The 23,311-nt window shown below is 48.1% G+C and overlaps 3 protein-coding genes across 3 annotated transcripts in view; 2 read left to right on the forward strand and 1 right to left on the reverse strand.

Annotated features, from left to right (window-relative positions):
- MED12L (mediator complex subunit 12L) overlaps window positions 1-23,311 on the reverse strand; it is a 96,754-nt gene that overhangs the window by 50,159 nt on the left and 23,284 nt on the right. The window contains exon 14 of the mRNA XM_065640564.1: window positions 21,341-21,517. Within this exon, the coding sequence (XP_065496636.1) occupies window positions 21,341-21,517 (177 nt within the window). The remainder of the gene's footprint in view (window positions 1-21,340; window positions 21,518-23,311) is intronic.
- On the forward strand, window positions 11,619-16,921 carry P2RY14 (purinergic receptor P2Y14). Its single transcript, XM_065640162.1, has 5 exons — window positions 11,619-12,628; window positions 12,914-13,118; window positions 13,488-13,493; window positions 13,953-14,074; window positions 16,819-16,921. Exons 1-5 carry the CDS (start codon window positions 11,619-11,621, stop codon window positions 16,919-16,921), a joined length of 1,446 nt encoding a protein of 481 aa, XP_065496234.1.
- On the forward strand, window positions 18,703-19,677 carry GPR171 (G protein-coupled receptor 171). The gene has a single exon (XM_065639568.1). It carries the CDS (start codon window positions 18,703-18,705, stop codon window positions 19,675-19,677), a length of 975 nt encoding a protein of 324 aa, XP_065495640.1.

Raw genomic sequence — 23,311 nt, forward strand, 5'->3', positions numbered from 1 at the left:
CGTGTTGGCTGGTTGGCTGGTTTTTTAAGGCCAGCAGAAGCTCAGGATGCCTCAGCTCAGACAGCAGCCTGGCTCGGGTGGTGCAAAGGGCTTCGCCACTGGCCAACAGCGTCTTGGCTTTTTGTGGTGCTGGCAGCACCGTCTCATCCACAGACAAAGCTACCGAAGTGCTTCACACTCCTTTCAAAGTATCAAACATAAAAAATTCAAACACAACTCTAGTTTAATTCTCTTCTCAAAAAAAAGTCCTGTTAAAAAGGCCTTTAATTCCCATTTAATCTCATTCTAAGTGAGGACACAACAATGTCCCTTGACAGACTCGCATGTAGTAAGACTGAGCAATCAACACGAAGGTGAAAATTTTCTTTCGCGGCACTTTCTATTCCTGCTTAATACAACAGGAATAAGACCTAAAGCACTAAGAATTTTTTGTTCAAAATTATTTAGAACTTTAGCTGCTTTCACCTCTCGGAAACAATAATTGTGCGCAATAAGCAGGTGAAATTCATTTTTGGAGAGCAGTTCAAACACCTTCAGGGTATTATCTGACACTGCAGCACCCAGAACCAGAGCAGAGGAAACATTAGAGAGCGTCCAACACCAAGGTAAGGAGACAGGAATGATAAAAGACCAAGACAGCAGCTGCTGCTTGGGGAAGCACTGACCAACAACTACCTTATTCAGAAGGAAACCCCAAGCCCTGGGCAGCGCCCAGCAGAGCTATATTGACCAGGACACCCCGTCCCAAACCCCAGAGCCCAGCGGCGAGGACGCGCTCAGCCCTCCAGGCCACAGGGACGTGCTTGAATTTCATCCTGGAAATGGAACAACATCCACACGAACCATTCTGTCCTGTGCTCCGCCGGGGATTAAATCAGATTTGTTCACAGTAAAAGCTGTTCATGCAAAAAATAAACAGGCAACTTAAAAAATGCAGACTGTAAGGAGCTGACCTGTGTTCTGAGCAATTAGTTTGTATACGGATCTTATGCAATGTAGTGCAATTGAACAAGCAGAAGAGGGCATCAGTCTGTCTTATTCCTAGTGCCTTATTCCTACAAGGACTTTTGACACAGAAAAAAAGAAAGTTTCATAAAATAAGCCTGAAAATGCAGCATGCAAATAACCAGATGAAATACTGCAGGAGAACACTTTTGATGAAGTTTCCTACTGAAACAAGGGGTTCTTTTTTTTTTTTTAAAACACCATTAGTTCAGTTTTAGATTCCATTTTATGCACAATGAAAAAGCTGAAGTGTAAGTACTATAATATTTGGATTAATGCAATTCGGATTAATGCAAGCGTTATAAAACTATTTACATTGTTCAGGGGAGACCATTTCTGGAAAGGAAGACAAGAATCATAGAATACAAGGTGGAAGGGACCACGAGGATCATCTGGTCCAACCTTTCTTGGCAAGGATATTTTGGGTATTTATCCTGCTTTAAATAAAAATATTTTAAATGGCTAAAATACCACAGAATAAACCCTGTTTTCCAATGAGCTCTGTACAAAACTATGTCCACATGCAACCTCAAGGATTAGTCCGGGATCAAATTTGCCATCTTGTATTCTTAGGGGTCTATGCACGTACAAAACCACACTAAGAGCCATTTTGGGGACTGGGTTGCATAGTTCAAATTCTCATAAACACCAAATTAAAGGAAACGGCGCACTGGGCTGGTCTTGTGAAATGTAATATTTAGGACTGGGAGATGAGTTATGTACACACAGACATGAATAAACAACGACTCTTAGGAGGTCTTATATGGTTAAAGAAAACCAAGACCAAGTACTTCTGGTCTCCCTTTTACAATGCAAGTAATAGTAAATCACAGAAGGGTTTATGGCTTGTTAAACCGCGCTCGATAACGACTGTGTTAAATTCATACACGCAGCGCAGCCCCGGTCTCTGCTTTGCAGCCATTCACCCCCTTCCAGCTCCCCCACTGCCCTGGGCAGCCTGTTCAGTGCCCAACGGCCCTTTGGGGAAGGAACTGTTCCCTATACCGACCCCTCACGGGAGGCACACGCGCGCACACTACGCTTTCTCACCGCACACTTGTTTTTTAACTCAAGGCTGCATTTACACAGGATCTCCTCCTAGGACAAAGAGTACTGCTGTTCCCTAGGAAGAATTTCTTACCAAAGAATCTGTTACCCAAAGCAAGTGCCCCCGGGGCGATGCCCCTCGCGGACTGGCCTGCAGAGACCCGTCGCAGGGGACGAGGAGCGCCAGCGGCCGCGGCCTGTGCAGAGCGCTGCCGGGGAGCAGCGGCACCCGCGGGACCCCCGCGCAGCCGAGGCGGCCGTGCCCCCACACCCAGCCGGCCACTCGGATCCGCACCACGCTGCACACAGCCACCCCAAAATAACTTCAACTTGGCCGGATGTCTCTGTGATAAGCCTTTCTCGCTGGTTTATGCACACGCATATACAACAGCTCTTTGAGGATGCCGTTTGTGAAATATTTTCCCAGGGCTAAAAATGAGTTATAAAAGAATATCCCAGTCCCCAAATAACAGATAACTACATCTAATTTGTTTGAAATCGACACAGAATTTTGCTCCTTAAAAGTTCTTCTTGAAAGCAAAAGGTCCAAGCAAGTTCAGAGGACGAGCCTGAGGCGCTGATCTCCTGCTGCCGTTCCAGAGCTGCACACCAGGCCTGAGCACACAGAAACGCGGCTTGTGCACGATGAGACACCTTTTTTTGTAGGACACTATATGTGACTGGTGGTTTTTCGGGTGGAGGCACAACAGCAGATCAGACCCAAGAACGCGAGGAGCACACAGCCCTGAACACCGGCAGGTTCTCTCACTTAGGGAGCTTTGCGTTACAGAGGAACTGAGCGGCCCAGCCTGAACCCTCCCTGCCATGGGTGACGGTGGAAGAAACGTTGTTCGAACACACTCAGAACAGCTCCAGAGCGTGACCTGTGCCAGAGGTCTGTCACTACGTATGTTATGCCCTTTGCTTTTGCGGTTTCTCTAGCAAAACCCCTTCACTGTGCCTTTCCACCAGCACAGCTTCCTGGGCATCTTAAAAACAGAAACTAAACCCTCAGAAGTTCTCTAAACATATCTTTGTATTGACGCACAGCAGAATCTCATTAATTAAGCAACTGTAATTGCACAACTGGTGTGACCATGACCGGGCTCGTTCCGATATGCGCCAGCCCGGGCCACCCCGGGGGGACAGCGGTGACACCTGAACGTGGCCATGACCCGGGAACGGGTCTGAGAGATCCCGGTCAGGCTCAGGAGACTGTTCACACGATGCACAGACACCCGCCCGGCAGCTTTGACAGGGGAGAAAACCCAAATCCAGAAGCCCTGCAATCCTTTGGCAATGAGCATGCCATCCAGTAGGATTATTCTGTAAAACTATTTATCTTGTTCATTCTGCTTTTACCAATTCGCAGAACATGGCAACAGAAATAATAAAATCTATGTGTTTTCACATTCAGATGGGTTGGAAGCATCGAATACTTCATCAGAAGGTTTGATAACGGGGCACAGACCCATAAGATTAGTAGTCAGAGATACTGCTGCTGTGTGGCAATGGTCTGGCCGTGTGCGATCCTTCCTTTACAAGAGCCACGTCTGAAGCTGTCAGCCCACTCCTGTCAGACCTGTACGACTAAGGTAAAACACATTATTGGTCTGTTCTTAAGCCACCAAAGTATACGATGTACAGCAGGAGTCTCCTCACAATCACGCTCACTGCTGGCTTTCGAACCCTTTGGAAACAGCAGCCAAATCTTTAGATCCTTAAGCACTAAAGTTGGCTGGCATTTTGGAAAAATATCCATGTTTTCATAACAAAGTGACCCTTCAGTTTGCCCTGCTGTCTAGAGTCATTCCAACGGGGTGAAACTGTACACAGAGCTGAGACATCCAACCCACCCCTTAAGCTCTTAATCCTCTGCCCTGGACCACTGCTCACTTCTCCGAAGTGCGCAGAAAATTTGTGTGCAAATTTGTTTCCGTGCATGCCCCCCACCCGCGCTGTCCGTGTGTCCCCCCACCCGCGCTGTCCGTGTGTCCCCCCACCCGCGCTGTCCGTGCGTCCTCCCCCCGCGCAGCAGCCGGCCCAGCCGCACACCTCGCACAGGCAGCTCGCTTCCAACCTCATCAGCCTTGACAAGAACAAGATGCTTCACTTTGTTCCAAGGCATTCTCTGGATTTCCCGGGGAGAGGGAAGGGATATCCAGACAGCCAGGATCCAAATGAAGGGAAGTATCTGCTGTACAACAAAGCCCCATTTCTAGGCTGTGCGAGAGCAACTTGTGATCTGATGAGACCCCAGGAAAGGAACTGGGTGTTAGAAAGCGCCAAAAACCCCTTTTAAGCATGCTGGAATTTTTCAAGTTAGACTCAAATCGAGCCTTTCAAATATGGAATAATGAACGTGCAGTCGAAACCGTCCTGGCATTGGCTCCAGCTCTCCGCCTCGGCCCTGCCATCGGTGCGCACTACGGTCACGCTCTGCTCACGGGCTTTCAATAGAGCCGGAAGTATCTAAAACACAAGTTCTGTCCCCTTACAAAGGAACACCTTGTGACTGATGACAACATCCATCACTGGAGATGAGAACTGCCAAGACTTACTGCGTTAGGACACACAGAACTGGCAAATCTTTCAGCAGTTCCCATGTACAGCCTCAGTCCCAGAGCCCGGTCATGATGCGAGTGCCCGAATTTCACGTGTACCTACATGTCCACCCACTGCAAAACCAGAGACTGACCGTCTGCCACGTGGCAAAACCAGGAGGTGCCTCCATGAAGAAACACGTTTCTCGGCAGAGGAGGACGCACACACAGCACAGATGGTTTCGGTTCTGAGCAGCCCCAGAGCCTCCCAGGATCAGTCACTCGGTGGCAGGGCAGTTGGCGGGGAGGTGACACTGCGCTGCCGAGATGATTGCCAGATGTGACATTTCCAGGAAGCCTCTCGTTAGTAAAGAAAAATGAAGTGTAAACCTTACAGGCGAATCCCCTGATGGCGCAAGATATTTAACGCACAACAATCCTGAGTGCCAACAGATATTTCATGGACTTTCCAATTAAGATGCTGCGGAGCACATAGTGTGGGTCTGTAGATTTTATGACTCTAAAAAAGGAAATTTGCGGGCAAGGCGGAAGTTTACTGTTCTTATTTTTAATAAAAGAAGAACAGAATCCCATGACTGAAAGTTTCCATAGCCGTTCCCATCGAAAAGGACAGTACACAACTACACACAGAACTGCGATGTGTGTGTTTTCTGATGGTGACTGGGTTATTATCTTGAGGAGCGCTCGTTCGCCAGTGGCATCCCAGAGAAAACCGAGATCTTCTCTCGTTCGTACTCAGATGAAGACGTAAGCGTGACGCATCTCTCCCTCTGACTGGAGCAGCTGGACTGTGCAGAAACCCTGACAGTGTGAGGGGTGACACACAAAGTCCATGGGACGTGAATCCTAAACCTGCAGCCGCCAGCCCACGGGGCAGATGCAGGGCCGGGGAAGGGGGCTGGTACCAAACCCGGGGGCTGGTACCAAACCCGGGGGCTGGTACCAAACCCGGGGGCTGGTACCAGCAGGATCACCGCAGGAGCTGCCACCTGAAGAGGAAGGAGCCCGGTGAGGAGGAAGGACCTGGTGCCAGGCAGCTGAGAGGGGACCAGAGCGTGTCCCTGCCTTGGACACCCGAGAAAGTAACTGAACCCAAATTCACATCACAGTCCCTGCCCAGCAGCCCCCAAGAGCTCGGAGGCAGATTCTTAGAAGGCTGAACACTCACGCTGCTGCAAAAACGGAATATAAGGCAAGTTAAAAACTGTCTATGAAACAAACAGCCAAGCTCACCACCCAAAAGCAATGAATAATTGACCATTATGGCTCTGACCTGGGAGTCTCGGAAATAACAGAGGAGCAAGAGCACTTGCAGTAGCGTAAACACAATTTTGTCTCCGCAGATACCCCCTTATTTCCCGGAGAAAGATCCCCTGAGGTGCGGGAGGGCAGGGGCTCCAGGCCCAGGCTGAGCGCAGGACGCGCACACGGCAGCGCAGCAGCAGCTGGAGGAACAGCCCCCTGCCCACACCTTGGAGCCCATGCTTGTACGGGGAGAAACACAGAAGGGAAGTCCAGGAGGCAACTGTGTATTTAACAGAGGGTTTGGGCTACGCACTGTAAGGCAGAGCTCAAGTCATGTACTAAATATTTATTAACAGTAATATATACAGCTTACATATTTCACTTTTTTAAAAAAGTAAATACATAAATCTCAATTTCTCTCCCCGAACCTCAGACCTCTCTCTGAATATACTGCTTTTCCAGCTTCATAACAAAGATATTACCTTTTCCATTACCATACATTGCCACTAATTTTGTGCTTGATTTCAAAGCCTCCCAGTAGACATATGGAAAGAACAGGAAGACAGACAAGTGATAAAGGTTCAAAGAAAAGGAAAAACTAAAAAGCAAAAAGCCATACACCAGAGATGCAGCACTTATCTGCGGAATGCAGCTCAGGCCCTGCCCAGCACCGCTGCCGGCCCGTGCGCTGCGCTCCAGCACGCCCAGCACAGGAGCAGCCGCTCTGACAGCCGCTCGGCTCCATAGACAAGGTCACAGCCAGGCCTGGGAACGGCTGAAGAAAAGCAAACACCAGCCCTGAACTTCAGAGCACTGACTGCCTTGCCAACTGCACAAACGTGTCTTTCTTGAACGCAGTTCAGTGCTGCTCCACGTGGACGAAAACAGCCCGACCATCTGCAGCCCCTGAGCTCAGCCCAGCAGCTCCTCAGCTGCACCACGAACCACCGCCGCTGATCGGGAGATAATTATCTAATTATCGTTGCAGAGCGTGTGCTGGCGGCACTGCCGCCTGTGCCCTGTGCGGCGGGATGGGGAGAGCGGAGCCACCCGGGACTGGCTGACCCGCTGCGGCAGCAAGGACACGGCAGCGGGGCCGTGGCAGTGGGGCCGTGGCAGCGGGGCCGTGGCAGCGGGACTACGGCTGCGGGACTCGCTCTGCACACCTGCCCACGGGACACGCTCCTTCTGCACACCTGCCCACGGCTGACGAGAGACCGCACGTGATTTGATGCTTCCTTCCAGGTGAAAGACTCTGCCTTTGCATCACGTTTCTGTATGATACCAACGCTCTCAAACATTCTCTTTTGACTTTAAAATAACTACCACTGTAATTAATTTTTTTAACTGACTAATAAGCTGAACGGGAAATCACCCACGCGCTACGCAAAACACAAACAAGTCACCTGGAATGAGCAGCCACAAGAGTAAATGAACACAGAAAAGCAGGGCAGACAGGCTCCCCGGAACGCCCCAGCGCTGCGCCAGAGCGCCAGGTAAGGACTGCTCCACATCGGGCATCTCGCAAAACAGAATCTTCTTCAGCAACTGCTTTTGTTTTAATTTACAATTAAGGAAACATAACTATTTAAATCTCATAGCTTAAAAATCAGAAAATAGAATTAAAAAATCAAATATTTAAATGCAAAATGTTACTATTACAATAGAATACTAAACGGAACAATTTCTTTATTTGAGCCATATTTTCTGTCTTTTAAATACCCAGTTTTAGGAGAATAAAACTACTAACCATTAAAATGCTTTATTGACATACTCCTACTAGAATAAAGCCAACTTTAACAAGACAGTCACTTCTAAAAGCTGGTCTGTTTAATCCTCTAATATCAAATCATAAACTGACCATTCCTAATACTCTGGTCCTAACTTCTCCTCTTACATCCACCACTCCCTAATTTGGATATTGTTACTGATGGGAGATCACAAGGATCTCGGTGGGGTTTTTTGGAGGCTTAATAAGAAAAAAAATCGAGTATTTGGATTAGATCAGAAAGTGATCCTACATGCAAACAGCTCAAAGCTTTGCTCAAGTTTCAGTGCGAATATCACAGTTTGCACAGATACTTCACAAGCTCTAATCTTTTAATGTTAAAAGATTGCAGGTTTAGAATAATTCACACCCTTGTCTAAAAATCAGAAATAAAAAGAGAATGAAAACTTTAACTTTCAGGAAAATTAGGCAGTTAAATTTCAGCTTTCGAAAGTAGCCTAGGGACTCCTGGGCAAGAAGAAGAAATGAAACAATCACTGGTGGGTTTTGCAAGACAGAAATAAAATTCCGCCCTTGAGGTGTCCTCACACTGCAACCGCAGGTGCCTGCGCTGCCCTTCAAAGAGCCCTTGGACAACGAACAAACAGCCTTATCTACAGCTGCTCCTTCTACCTGTCGCCTCTCCTCACTCACTTTGTCCTTCAGAACACCAGAAATTACTGTACGCACCTGGCAAACATCCCGCACGACCTGTGCGTGACACCTTCGGTGGGCGGCATGTCACACACCGCTGGCACCGCAGACACCTGCGCTCACCGGTGCCGGCCCGGTGGCCGCAGTGACGTGGGACAAGGGGGATGCTGGAAGCGTGGCTGCGGGGAGGGCTGGGGGTGCCCGCGTCCCTCGCTCCCCCAGCGCTGGGCTGTGCGCCACGCTGCTCCCATTAACCTGGGGACAAAACCACCCGTTTTCCTCATCCCTGTGCTGCCCGAAAACGTCGGCTTGCAACGTGTATTTTTGTTAGAGGGTGAGCAGCTGGGGAGGAGAGGAAGGAAGGGGGAGCACGCAGAGCACAGCGAGGAACCCAGACCCCCAGACGATGTTGCAGCCTTTACAGACCCCCGTCCCCACGGCAGCGGGCGCTCAGCACCACCACAGACGATGGTATCGCAGCTCCTCATGACTTCCTGCAACAGCAACGCGATTGTCATCTGCTGGCATCCTAATGCAACTGCTCATCGCTACACTCTATGCATCTATGACAAACTACCACCCAAAACACCATTTTAAAGAGCTGAAATAATATGTAGTATATTTTGCATACTTTTATTCTCTGGAGTATTGAGATCCAGACATAGCCTTGCGACAGATGTTATAATAAGAACAAAAAAAAACCAACAAAATCTTAGTCTCCTGGCAAGCTTGCAAGAGGTCAAGCATCCTAACGCATCGGAAAGAACATGTTAGAGAAATATTCTTCTCTCAGCACACCTCAGCAGGAGTGGCAGCTCTGCGTGTTGTGTACTGCGCTTCCTCCAGAACCCCGCGAACACCAGAGACCACGTTTGGCCTGATCTCCGTCTCTGATACACCCCACAGTGCAGGTCGCAAAGCCGCTGAGGACACTGACCGCTGCCAACAGCCCCGACCCAGTCACTGCATCGCACAGTTATTCACCAAGCAGCTGCATTACTTTCCATAAATAGCTAAAATGCGCACTCAGTACTACACAACTTCATTATATCCGGGGGGCGGGGGGAAAGAACTTGTAAATATTATTCTTATGTTCAGTAAAGCAGCCATGAACTTTGAAATTTGACGGCTTTTACGGAAGAAAGAGTGCCTTGGTGATATTAGAAGGGTTATAAATGAAGCGTAAGAGTTTGAATACAGAAGGAACTAAGCATTTTTAATGGCTTATGCAACCTTCTTTTTGTGTTTTGCCAAGACAACATGATTTGCAAACTAAGAAAGTTCAAAACTTTCATATATTTTACCAAAACAATCTCATTAAGTGGTGAATCAAATCTGCTGCTTTTACACAACTAGTTGATATTATTGACATAGAATAAATATACTTTATGCTGGACTGGGCATTTGAACACAAAATGCTGCTCGAGTATGAAAGGCCATTGTCACCTACACATCACAAATTGCTGGGTGCCAACATGTACCCTCCAACACACACCAGCAAACAGCAGTGGCTACGCAGCAGCAAAAAAACCCAGCAGTGCTGCAAGAATTAGGTAGAAGGGAAAAAAAATAATCCTTCAGTTTAGTCATCGCCTCGAGTAGCATCTGGACAGAAAGCTCCTAAACTGACCCACCGATGAACATCAATGAGGAGCCGTCACAGTTTCCAGATGAACCCGACGTGGAATGCGGGCTGAACACCGAAGCTCATTTCCAGCCGCACATCCCTTGGTGGAGCCACTGTGAGTTCTCACGTTCCACGGGAGAAGAGGATGCTCTTGTGATGAAGGGTTAGGCCTGAGCAAGAACACGCGCAGGCCAAGCGTGAGCGGGCAGCTCCTCCGCGGAGCAGCCGCCGCCGGCCAGCGCAGCAGCCCGGCCCCGCAGCCCAGACCCAGGGACGGAAACGTTTACAGTCTCGCTCGGGCTTCGGCAGTGGGAAGAGAACGGTTTTCAATGACAGCGTGCTACCATCCTAAATAAAAATGCCAATTGTTATTGGTGCTTTCCAGCTCAAAGATACAGAGGGAAAAGTGGAGAATCTTCTCGTTTTAGCAATATCACCCCCAAACTTACCCATTATCACCTACTAATCCTAACACATCTATTCACGTGGTAGCTATAGTGTAACACCTGCCCTCCACACCATCTTGTTCCTTTAAAAACCCAACCAAACAACAACAAATGCCCCGACGACCAGAGCCGACACACAAAGACAGGAGGGCAGGTCTGACGGGAGAAGCGCCAGCCCCGGGTGCCCGCGGGCACCGGGTGGGCACACGGCAACACCGGCTCCCTGCTCCAGCCCGTCCCAGAACAGCAGCCGCTCTGCTCAGCCGCACCCGAGTCTGCAAAACAGACAGGAGACAACGTACCAAAGGAAGCCAGTTTTACCTACTTAAAAGCAAATTCCCATTTCTAGTTATTGAAAGGTTGCGTTCAGGTTCCAGTCTGCTATACAGACGCATCATCTACCAGCTCTGATTGTGACAATAACGAAATTCTTTATTTTCTAAAATATAGGGTGGCTTTCTTTTTCCCAGCTCCACAGCATGTGTTTTCCAGTTGCCTAGGTTTTCATTTGCCAAATACAACAGCATTGTATCTATATCTGTTCTGCCCTCCCTGCAGAGGATAATCCACCCCCATAAACATCCTGCCAAAGAAAAGCACACAGCAGATGTGATTTCTTCTTGGAGATCCTCTAAAATCTAAATCTGAATGACTTGAGAGGGCAGCTCTGGCTTCTACATTACGCTAACACACAGACACGTGCTACTCAAAGTAAACGCTTAACGCAAGCTGTGCTGGCGGCATGTAAGGCTTTCTTTGAAGTGAGCATTAGAAAATATTGGCAAACACGAGATATTTCCAGGCCTGACTAACAGAAGAGCATTCTCTGTGCCTGTATACAAACCAGAACATTTGTACAAGGAATATTCATATCCCTCACGTGCTTCCTGGTAAACCAGTGCTAAAAATACACTCTGGTCCTTGGGGGTTCATGAGACGTGCTGGAGTCACATCACTATGCATCGGTCCTCTCCCAGTCTGCAGCGCGGAGGCCGACACCTGCAGAAAAGGGCAGCACAGGGCTTGAAGGCAACAGATTGAAATCAAACGGAGAAGCAAACAGATTCTCTGTTCAAAACAGCAGTAAACCCTTGAGCATCAAAGAGTGAGATGGCACCACTTGGAAAATACTTACTATGCATCCTTGCTGGAAATGATAATGTGGCAATTTCTGAGAAATACAGCAGGTTTATTCTGAAGTAAGAGCAGAAGTCTTGTACTAATTAGTCTTTCTCTGCTTCTAGGAACAAGGACATTGTAGGATGCTCAACTCCAGCACCAACTCCTCGGGCGGCAGCTGCAGCCACAGCACAGTGATAACCAGGACGGTCCTTCCCCTGCTCTACTGCCTCATCTTCCTGGCGGGCCTGGCGCTGAACGCCGTGGCAGCTTGGGTCTTCCTGTACGTGGCCAGCAAAAAGAGTTTTATTGTCTATCTCAAAAACATCGTGGTTGCCGACCTCCTCATGAGCTTGACATTTCCTTTCAAAATTCTCGCCGATTCAGAAATCGCACCTCCGCAGCTCAACGCGTTTGTGTGCAGATACTCTGCTGTTGTTTTTTATACAAATATGTATATCGGGATAGCGTTCTTTGGCCTCATAGGTTTTGATAGATACTACAAGATTGTAAAGCCTTTATTCGCCTCCTTTGTTCACACTGTTAACTGCAGCAAGGTGGTCTCTATAATTGTATGGTTATTGTTAATGCTTATATCGTTTCCAAATATGATCCTAACTACTGAAATCACTAAAGAGAATTACTCCATAAAATGTATAGGTCTTAAAAGTGAGCTTGGCAGACAGTGGCACAAGGCATCCAGTTATATTTGCACAGGAATATTCTGGGTTGTTTTTCTTCTGCTAATCATTGTTTACACTTCTATATCAAAAAAAATATACAGCTCTTACAAAAGATTCAGAAGGAGCTCAGAAGTGACCAAGAGGAAAACCAGCCGTAATATATTCAGTATCATGTTTGTGTTTGTCGTTTGCTTTGTCCCCTATCACCTCTGCAGAATCCCGTACACGCTCAGCCAGACGAGCCCGCACTTCAGCTGCCGGGCGAAAACAACTCTGTTCTATGCCAAGGAGTTCACCCTGGTACTGTCTGCTGCAAACGTCTGCCTTGATCCCATTATTTATTTTTTCCTCTGCATACCCTTTAGAGAAAAGCTGTATCAAAAACTGCATCTCAAGCTGAAAACTTCAAGTGAGGCTGAAATTTCTAAATCCAAAAGATCCAATACACTTGGGGAAAGTATAAACATAACGTAGGTTCAGGGCTGCAAAACAACACACGTTTCAGAAAGTTACTCAAGTATTCAAGCCTCAAAGAAACCGGACAGATGAGAACCAGCAGTAACAGAAAAAGGTTTCAGCGTAAAAATACCAAGTGGAGTTTCTCTGTATAAACACATTCTTGCGTGTTGCCAATATATTTACTATGTGCTATTGCAGCTGATGCTGTGACTGCATTATGGTGGGATATGACCTGTCTGGATCTCAAAACAGAGAGAGGAACAACTGGAACAAAACACCCTGGTGCCCCCGGCCAGGGACCGTCCAACAGCCCATCGCCAAAGCAACGTGCTGCTGTTCCCTGGGAGCCGGCACGACGCGGCGACGGGCACCGGCCAGCCCGGGGACGGGGACCCCGGGCAGGGACACGGCCAAGTGTGGCCCCAGCCGCCCAGCGCCGACGTCCCGCAGCCCGCGGACAGGACTGGGACCCTGGGCAGCTCCTGCGCACCAGCTCCCAGAGCAACGCGCCGAGGCAGCACGCAGCTTCAGGAAGGACCATCGCAACAATGGGGGAGAAAATGTTAAGAAAAAATACAGATGAAATCCTCAAAGATCTGCACGGAGCCTCAAAATATATACATAGGATTTCTTAGGGGAAACATTCTATAAACTTAAGCATTAAGATTGTTTGTCACCCTTAGGCACCGAATGTAAGAGTACTTCTATAAAACGTGATGCTCAATACAAGCATCTAAAGAGGATCCTTCTATAAAGCAACACAGTTACACTATACCATATTCCACAGGACTTTTCTGAAGTCACATGGTGTACACCAAAGATGTTCATACCAAACTGAGATTTTTAGTAACTCCCCTTCTGTTGTTGCAGAAGACGGTAAGAACACTCAAAGACCCATTTCAAAACACACAGGGATGCAGTCCAGAAACTCTGGGGTATATTTAAATCCAGCAAGAATGATGTTTTGGGTTTTCCTATGCTTTTGGCATGATGATAAACCATTTCTCTTTTTACAAAGATAGTAGCTGAAAGCCACTAACCTTCTATATATAAATATAATCTCTTTTTTTAACTGTATTTTCCAGTGCAGCCTTTTTCTTTTTTCTCAATTATTTTTATCATCACACAGGGAAAACACACTGGTGCATAAAGTGCCCACAAAAGCTTTCAGGCAATGGCTCTGGAAGCCGAATGCTTTCATTTTACTTAAAGATGATACAGGAACAGAAATATCATGTGCTTCACCTTTCTGCCACCGTGTTTCATCCTAGTCCTAACAGGTACTGCCTCAGGGTGAAAGGTTTATAAACATATGGGCTTTGAGCCTTCTCCAAGGCTGTGGGCAACTTCTGGTGCGAGAGCAGCACGCACCGTCCCAGGCTCTGCCGGCACACGGGTGGATTGAAACTGAAGGACCGAGAGCTCTCGGAGCCGCCTGCGCAGTCGTCGCACACCTGGTGGGGTTCACCCCATCCCTTCCACCTGCACAGTCGTCGCACACCTGGTGGGGTTCACCCCATCCCTTCCACCTGCGCAGTCGTCGCACACCTGGTGGGGTTCACCCCATCCCTTCCACCTGCACGGTCGTCGCACACCTGGTGGGGTTCACCCCATCCCTTCCACCTGCGCGGTCATCGCACACCTGGTGGGGTTCACCCCATCCCTTCCACCTGCGCAGTCGTCGCACACCTGGTGGGGTTCACCCCATCCCTTCCACCTGCGCAGTCGTCGCACACCTGGTGGGGTTCACCCCATCCCTTCCACCTGCACGGTCGTCGCACACCTGGTGGGGTTCACCCCATCCCTTCCACCTGCACAGTCGTCGCACACCTGGTGGGGTTCACCCCATCCCTTCCACCTGCACAGTCGTCGCACACCTGGTGGGGTTCACCCCATCCCTTCCACCTGCGCAGTCATCGCACACCTGGTGGGGTTCACCCCATCCCTTCCACCTGCGCAGTCATCGCATACCTGGTGGGGTTCACCCCATCCCTTCCACCTGGGCAGCACCCACACCGCAGCCCCCACCTGGAGCCTGGGGGTCCATCGGCCCAGCCAACCCTCGGGACTATGGGAGAAAGCTGCATTTTGGTTGTGTTCTTTCAGGAAAATATATTAAAGATTATTTATCTGGTTTTTTCAGAGCTCCCTGACTCTTGTCAAACTGAAACTTTGCAGGCTTTTCCCTCCAAGGAAGGGAAACTGTCTGCTGGGGAAGGGAATCTGCTGCTTTGAGGGAGATTTTTTTGTCATTTATGGCAAAAACATTTAGTTCCTTACATAGCATGGCTTGGTATTTGCCCACGTAAATCTAAATAATTGTGGCTGTGAAAGCACAGTGGCACATGGAGATGAAAACACTTCCACAATATATGTTTGTCTAACTTTTTAATTACTTTGCAAGCTTTGGAAAAAAAAAAAAAAAAAAAAGGAGGCAGACTTTTGAGCAGGGCCTGTTGAGACAGGACAAGGGGTGATGGTTTCAAACTAAAGGAGGGAGATTCAGGGTAGGCAAGAGGAAGAAATTGTTGCCCTGAGGGCGGTGAGAGCCTGGCCCAGGTTCCCAGAGAGGTGGTGGCTGAACCATCCCTGGAGACATCCCAGGCCAGGCTGGACGGGGCTCTGAGCAACCTGAGCTGGTGCAGATGTCCCTGCTCATGGCAGGGGGGCACTTGGGGGGCTGGGGAGGGCCCTGCAACCCAAACTGTTCTGTGATTGTGATTTCAACTGAATATGCAAAATGTGAAGAGGTATCAGAACTGATTCCAGCACTGGGACCACCCACATCCATCTCTGGTGTGTCCAGTTCAAAACACAACTCTCCCGATGATCTCAGAAAGGTCATTGGATTTAGGTTTGGGTTTTTAAGGTTTAGATGTTCTTTTCTCTAGCTTTGTTCTCAGAACGGATTTAATCGTTTTGGCTGAGTTCCCAGCATCCCTTCCCTTCTCGCACCCGCCAGCCCAGGCACCAGCCCGGGCAGCCATGCATCATGGAAAACCTCCAACGTCAAAAATTCAGCAAAGTTTAAACCACCAAAAATAGGGTTTTATGATGAGAAGTGCTCAGCAACTTTAACTACAGCAAAACCTACCATCTGCATCTGTAATTTATAAACGAAAAGGGCCTTTTAAATGAGGCATATAGACAGGGGAAGAGGATGACACTGACCCACAATAAAACCAGAATCACAACTCAGTGGACTCACGTTCTCGTGTTTCTTCTCCTCCCAAAACACTTCTGTATGAAGTGTAAATCGTTTTTCAGTAAAGGTTTACCCAACCATCACATTGGGATTTTAGCCCTGGAAAAGTCTTCTGAGCTGTAAATTGACTGTACAGAAAAGGGTAGACACAAACACACACACAGAAAAAACCTGACTGAATGCTGCATTTCAAATTTAAAAAAAAAGAAAAATACGAGTATGCAAAGACCAGTTTTGCACTATGAGCCTAACACCATAAAACCAGTCCATGTTTGCTCAAAACCGAACATGGGATCTTTGTGGATAATGAAGCTTTGCAAACATTTCGACAAACATGGTCTGAACTTTAAGCTTATTACTAAACTTAAAACCAGACATTCTTCATTTGTTTCTTTACAAAGCTCTGGTATGTGATTTGTAAATTCCTGTGGATTTTCAACTGTGACAAAGCGCTAACATTTGGGGGTTTTAGTATCATTATCAGTACCTCGGCTCCCTGGCCTCATGTTAGACATTTTCTCCTGTGGTTTTTTTTTTTTTAAAAAAAAAAAAAAAGCTTAATTAGGGATGTAGGGGAAGTGTTTATAAAGTGTCATTATTATTTTTAATAGTGCTTGGCAAATGGCCAAAGGTTTAGAATTGTAATTGCTATTGGTAGAATCCCTGTGTGCCTTTAAATCTGCAAAACAGGTTACAACTCTAGGAAAAAAAAGATTTCATGCAGGAATATTACAATGAAAGAGGCCAACTACATGACAAAACCCTGATTCCACACAGATCTTTAAACATAAGACATATCGGGGAGTGGGGGAGACTTTCAGATTTTTAAAACCAAAAGCACAGAACCAGCAGTTGCTGCCACACATCTCCAGCGCCAGACAAGAACCTGGGACCACCTGAGGAGGTTTTGGGAAGGACACGCAAGTCCCCACGCGGGGCTGACTCAGTGTACACATCCCGTCACCCTCACGCACGTGGTGAACGTTTAAACTTCAGTGCTCGCCCCGCGGGCCGGCGTGCAGCACCGGCACCGTCCCGCTGGGCGCTCCGAGGGGACAGCCGGCACCCCGGCACCTCGCTCCACAGAAACGCGTTCTGAACCGCGACAACCCACGCTCCTGCCCACCGTGTCCTGGCTAACGCCGCTCTTTCTCAGCCATTTTCCTCCCCACCACTCAGTTCCATCCTGCAGAGCACTGAGTGCCTGAGGATCAGCTCAGGCTGATCAGCTCAGGACCCCCGTCCTCGGCACGGGGGGACCCCCGTCCTCGGCATGCCCCTGCCCCAGGAAGTGGGAAAAGGGCATCTCTGGGCTCTGCCGTGAACACTGACATTTTCTGTCACCTCTCTTTTAGGTAACTTCCACGTGGTTTAGTTATTTGAACTGCGTCAATCGGCACATTTCAAAACCACGGAGGCGTTTCAACCACCAGCCGTTGCGCCAGAGGAAAAGGTTAACACGCTCCCGGGCTGCAGAGCAGCCGCCCAGAGACACCGAACGCTCGCAGGCTGATGCTCGGAGGAGCCCAGAGACGCTGAGACAGGTACGTGCTTTGGTCTTTATTCCAGCCCGTCTAGAGCTATGTGAAAATACAGCTTGAATACGGGCTGTGCCGAGCACAGGGAAAGCCAGGCGCAAGTGTTCTCACCAGCCTGAGCCCCGATCCCGGCCGGTGTCCCTCGGCGGCTCCGGTTCAGCCGTATTTCAGGGCTGGGTTTGCTGGGATGCCCTCGCCAGGGCGAGCGGGGCTGTCCCAGCGCAGGGGACTCCCACCCGGCAGCTCCTCACCCCAGCACAGACCCAGGCTTGGCAACTGCCTTACGCGCTAGAGAACCCTGCAGAAAGCCAACCGAGAAACAAACTGCTGCTCCGCTCTTTTAAACCACTGGAGGATCTGCAGTCACTTTGGTTTACAAATTACGCACATCTGGATACGTATCTTACAGCAGAAAATAAATGTGCGAATGCAGTTCTCTCATATTATATATTAAAATTAGGAACAATACAATAAACTGTTGCAGCCTGATGCTATTCAAGACATAAATGTATTGGGTTTAATCCAAGAAATTCTAACAAACGTGCCTCCTTTCCCACAGACATTCTATGCAGCAGCCTGACAGCACAGCAAGCCAGCAAGAACACCCTGACAGTCATGGAGTAGCACATTTAATTAAAATAAGATCAACGTTTTCCTTTTTTCTACCCTGTGATTTCTTAGTGAAGCCAAAAAGGGGAGTGAGCAAAAATATTTAATAGCTGCTTCTTTCAGAATGTGCTTTTTTCTAAAGGCTTCAGAAAAACATGAGATTAATTTATCCGCTGTGCATGTAGGAAGAGAGCAGTTTGTGAAAACTGATTAGAACTATTTGCTCATCTGATATATCTGCATTTAACACACTTTTATAGAACAAGGTGCTACAAATATTACCCTTTTTAAGGCATAGATTCAATCGTTCAAAAGTTATAAAATCTTAGTATGACCATTATTAACCAGATGCTTAATCTTGAACAAATTCAACCCTTTTTCTTTGGTGTTTTGGTTGGTTGGAAGGGGTTTTGAACCAAATACACACCCAGAAAGACTGTGCTCGTGGAAAAACTTCTCAGAAGCCTACATGCTTTCAAGAACCAGTTCTAATACATCTCCAAGCTTTCCTGATACAAGAACAAAGCACTCTTGGATATCTGTGAAGCAGCACGAGGAGAGAGAAAAATACTTCTTCTCAATTGTGTTTTTTCCATGAAACTAATCCAACAAAATTCTCAGAGAATATCTGCTGTTGCTCAGCAAAAGCTGATGTCATTGATGTCTCCTTGGTTCTTTCTGTAGGTTCCCGAGATCTCCTCGCAGCAAAACCGGCTTGCACAAGAAGTTCACAATGTCAAGCAATGTTTCACAGTGCCTTGTCGGGGAAGAAATGGAACCTTTCACCTATTTTTACTACTTGATTTTTCTAATGGGATTTATTGGAAGTTGTTTTGCACTATGGGCATTCACACAAAAAGATCAGCAGCAGAAGTCTATGAGCATCTACTTAATTAACCTCTTAACGGCGGATTTTTTGTTGACTTTGGCGTTGCCAGTAAAGATCATTGTTGACCTAGGAGTTGCATCCTGGAAACTGAGAATATTCCACTGTCAAGTCACAGCCTGTTTCATCTACCTGAACATGTATTTATCGATTATATTTTTGGGATTTGTGAGCATGGATCGTTGCCTTCAGCTAATGCACAGTTGTAAGATTTACCGCATTCAAGAGCCTGGCTTTGCCAAGATGTTGTCTGCAGTCGTGTGGACGATGGTGCTCCTCATCACGGTGCCGAACATGGCGATTCCGATAAAAACCATTGAAGAGAGACCCGGGGCAGGATGCATCGATTTCAAATCAAAATTCGGAAGAGACTGGCACGTGCTAACTAATTTCATATGCACAGCAATATTCCTGAATTTTTCAGCTGTGATACTGATCTCCAATTTCCTCGTTGTCAGACAGCTCTACCGAAACAAAGACAGCGAGAGCTACGGCAGCGCGAGGAGAGCCCTGCTCAGCATCCTGCTGGTGAGCGCCGGGTACCTGCTGTGCTTCGTGCCCTACCACGTCGTGCGCATCCCCTACACGCTCAGCCAGAGCGACGCCATCACCAGCTGCCCGCTGAAGCGAGCTCTCTTCAAAGCCAAAGAATCCACCCTGCTGTTCGCAGTGTCCAACCTCTGCTTCGACCCCATCCTGTATTACCACCTCTCCAAATCGTTCCGGCTGAAATTCACCGAGACGTTTGCGGCACCCCAAGAGAAGGCTTTCGCGGCCGCAGGGGTACGGCACAGGAGCGAGGAGCAGAACCCAACGTGCTGAGACTAAAGCCTGTTGGAAGGGCGTGCGAGCCCGCGGCTGCCGCGGCCAACAGCATCGCTGCTGAGCCTGCCCACGCAGGAGAAACCCCAAACCCATCGCCCTGGGACACGCTCACCGCGCAGGTCTGGACCAGCGGAACGTGCCGTGACACCTTCCAGAACCAGCTCCACGAGGCAGGGACCCAGCAGGGAGCAGCAGCGCTGCAGAACACAGCGTGGTCACACAAACCGGCAGCCTCAAAATCACCGTATCGGTATTTATGGTAACCACCTGAACTCACCTTTTCTAAGTTAAATATTGTATACTTGCTATATTAAATGACTTGGTGCAATCAAGTGAAGAGATTATTTAATAGCAGTTCATAAGCTGCGAAGTTTTGACGGATACCATTAACACAAAAGCATTTTAGAGGGCATTAATTACCCCAGAAAGTGATTTTAAGTTGCACTGATTAGAAATTATTGTATCTGCTTACATCACACCTGTGGTCTTTATAAATAAATTTCTTGTCCTTGCCAAGTTCCATTGCCTTTCCCTGCTGCTACCTCAATGAATACAAAAAAAGCTAACGTTATTACAGAAAATTCAAGGAAATTTTAAAATTAAGATAAAGAGTAAGTACAAATATCCAGTGTGTTCTCTTTGCTGGTTTTATCTACAAGAATTTAGAAAACAGCAATCAATTTTATTAATATTCTCATTTACAATTACTTAAAATAATGCATATGTAGAACAATCAATAATCAAAATTTTAAAAATCTATTTGCATGGGCAAAATCCTTGATTAGCTCCATCTGTAAGTCAAAAATATTTCACGAACAAAACCACATCAAGTTAGCTTTTTTCTAGTCCTTAAAATGGACAAAATATCAATGGAACTTTAAGCAAGCATTCAAAACTGTCCTGAACAGAAACAGCCCACTCAGTGTTCTCATAACAATGCACCTGCAATGAATCAGAACCCAAAATGGCAGAGTAAAAAAATGTAACACAAAGAAAATTGTGGTTATCACATACTCTCACGTGACACTCCCTGTGTTGATAAGACTTAATATTGTTAAAAATTATCGTTCTTTAAAAAAACAGAAAAAAACTTACTGAGCAGATACTTTCCCATCCGAGGCTTGTTCAGTATTTGGGCCCTTTTCCAGGCCAGCAGAACACAAAAAACCATCTGAACAAGTGCTCAGGGTCTGGGACGTTACTCATGGGGCTCTCTAGCTCCCGTGAGCCCACAGACAAACAACAGCAGCACCAAAAATCCACATACAAACTGCCAGGAGCGGGCGGGAGGAAATAACACCGCTGTCCTGCACGTCACAGCTATTCCTGGCAGATATTCTGGTGTGCATCCATCTGCCCAACTCCAGCATCACATTTGCTGTTTAGCAAACTGTGATCAGTCCCTGGAACGTGGTGTTTCACTGCGGTGCCCGTCTGCTTGCTCCAGTAAGTCACCACACGGTATTTTCCCTCTTACGTGATTTTCCAGCTCAGCCCTTTTCCTATAACACAGACACCACGGGCACCCACAGCACAGTGTGTGCACATTGCCAGCAACGGCGCCACCTGTCCCGTCCCCCGGGCAGGGGCGGCACAGCCCTGCGCTCCCGCCAGGCCCCTGTGCCGCCCGCCGGCACTGCCGCGCACGGCGCTCACTCACCCGGGGAACGGGGAAACGCGTCGCGTACTGCAAATGGCGCAGGAGCTCGTAGTTGGACGGGAAAATCAGCTCGCTCGGTCTTTCCCTCTTGACCGACTTCTCGCTGGTAACTGAAATTCTTCTGTCCAAAGAAGAGTTCACATTCTCACAAGACTCCCCGGGCATCGGAGAAAAAATCTAAGTCATGTAGAACAAACGTTCAATGTCAGTGTAACCTCTAGCTGTCAAAATTCAGCTACTGCATTCAGAGACACAACTCTGTTCTTGCTGACACTTACTTTTTAAACATGTGAGGTTTTTCAAAGATAGACAAAGCAAGTGCAATCATAATCAAGCCTGAAATTTAAGATACATATATATATATACACACACATTATATATCTATGCATATTTCTGTTATGAGACAAGTTTTAAACTAGCGGTATTCGGTCAGAAGAACAAGCATCACAATTCAGAGCAAGCCGCACACTTACGCTGCTGTGACACAGAAACCGCCACGAGATATTCCAGTGATTGAGGGAAAATGATGACAAGGGTGAAGTGGGAGGTGACAAGAGACACTGCAGGCAGGCATGGACGCGCTTGAAGCCACGAACATGACAGACGTCAGGGAGAAACGGGTCCCACCGTCCTGCAAGGGATCTCGCCGGCAGGGCTGGGCACGGGGTCCGTGCGGTGCAGAACAAGGACCAGCCCGAGGCAAGAACCAGGAGATTCAAGAGCAACACAGCACGGGGCCAACAGGGAGGAAACAGAGAGGGGGAACAGGTGCGGAAGACACTCAAAAAGCAAATGGTATCAACAGTGTTCATTGACGACAAAGCAGCGGGTCGATCTGCAGATTTGTTCATGCCCAGCTGTACCACAGAGCTCAGAGCGCGGGGGCACGGGGAGGGACGGGGGGACCGGGGGCGTGCGAGGACAGCGCGGGGACACACGAGGAGCAGCGAGAGGCACAGACGGGAGGCGACGCACCCACGCAGACCGCGGCAGGGCCCGGGTGCCGGGACATCGGCTGCGGATGGCAGCAGCGACGTGGTGCCAGGGCACGGAGCGACGAGCGAGGGCAACAGCAAGCGGCAGAGGCAGGCAAAGGCATGCAGAAAACCTAAAGTTAAACCTACTGGAAATTCCAAACTAAAATCTGCCTTAAAGCCACTCTTGTCTACATCATCAAAAATACTAGCGCTTCCCGAGTCAATGCCCGTATGTTCCATAATGCTACTATTCCAATAATTGCCACAGAGAAAAAACAAATATCAGTCACATTTTGCTGAAAACTCGTTTCACTGATCACAGGTAAACCCAAGCATTCCACCTATTTAAAAATTAAGAAAAAGTATTGATGGAAGGAGGTTTTCAGATACTGACTTCTAAGTCTTGATGGTAAGCCTTAATTCACAAAAGTATTTCTCAAGTCTAAATCCTCTAAAACATGGAAAAGGGCAGTAGCCAGGGGGGGAAACAAAACTTTACAGTATATCCCTGTCAGCAGTTCTGCTCCAGAGACACCTCCAGCAGAGGAAGCTGACTCTTGTACCTTCACGGGTTTTATTTCCTACTTTGCTGTACCATGAAAGGCAACTTGCAGAAACCCTCTATATTTCAGGGCAAATTTGACCATGAGACCGACATAAGAGATATACAAAAGAATTGAAAAAGAAATACAAGAAGATGCTTTAGCTGCCCACAGGCTCCACACAGACCGTGCAGCAGGACAGGCTGCAACTCATCACATGAGCGCAAATGGGGTCCACAGTCTGGAATTTAAAACCGCCGTCCTCTTGCACTGGTTTCAGAACATGTCAGGAGCTGCTGCTCTGCTGGAGGAGCCGGGATTCCCCCGGACTGTGCACACACGAGCCGTGACGTTTGGCCGCGCAGCCCGGGCCGGTGGCCGTGCAGCTCAGGGGGAGCTCCCGTCCCTGCCAGCGCCGATGGGACCACGGGCAGTGTCCTCAGAGACAGGGA

This window comes from Caloenas nicobarica, chromosome 8, assembly GCF_036013445.1.
Source record: "Caloenas nicobarica isolate bCalNic1 chromosome 8, bCalNic1.hap1, whole genome shotgun sequence".
In the NCBI taxonomy this organism is placed as follows: Eukaryota; Metazoa; Chordata; class Aves; order Columbiformes; family Columbidae; genus Caloenas; species Caloenas nicobarica.

Coding starts and splice junctions, on each gene's coding strand:
- P2RY14 (XM_065640162.1), top strand. CDS start 11,619: ATGCTCAACTCCAGCACCAACTCCTCGGGCGGCAGCTGCAGCCACAGC. Junction 12,629..12,913: donor GGGGAAAGTATAAACATAAC/GTAGGTTCAGGG, acceptor GCCCCCGGCCAG/GGACCGTCCAACAGCCCATC. Junction 14,075..16,818: donor GCGCAGTCGTCGCACACCTG/GTGGGGTTCACC, acceptor TTTAAACTTCAG/TGCTCGCCCCGCGGGCCGGC.
- GPR171 (XM_065639568.1), top strand. CDS start 18,703: ATGTCAAGCAATGTTTCACAGTGCCTTGTCGGGGAAGAAATGGAACCT.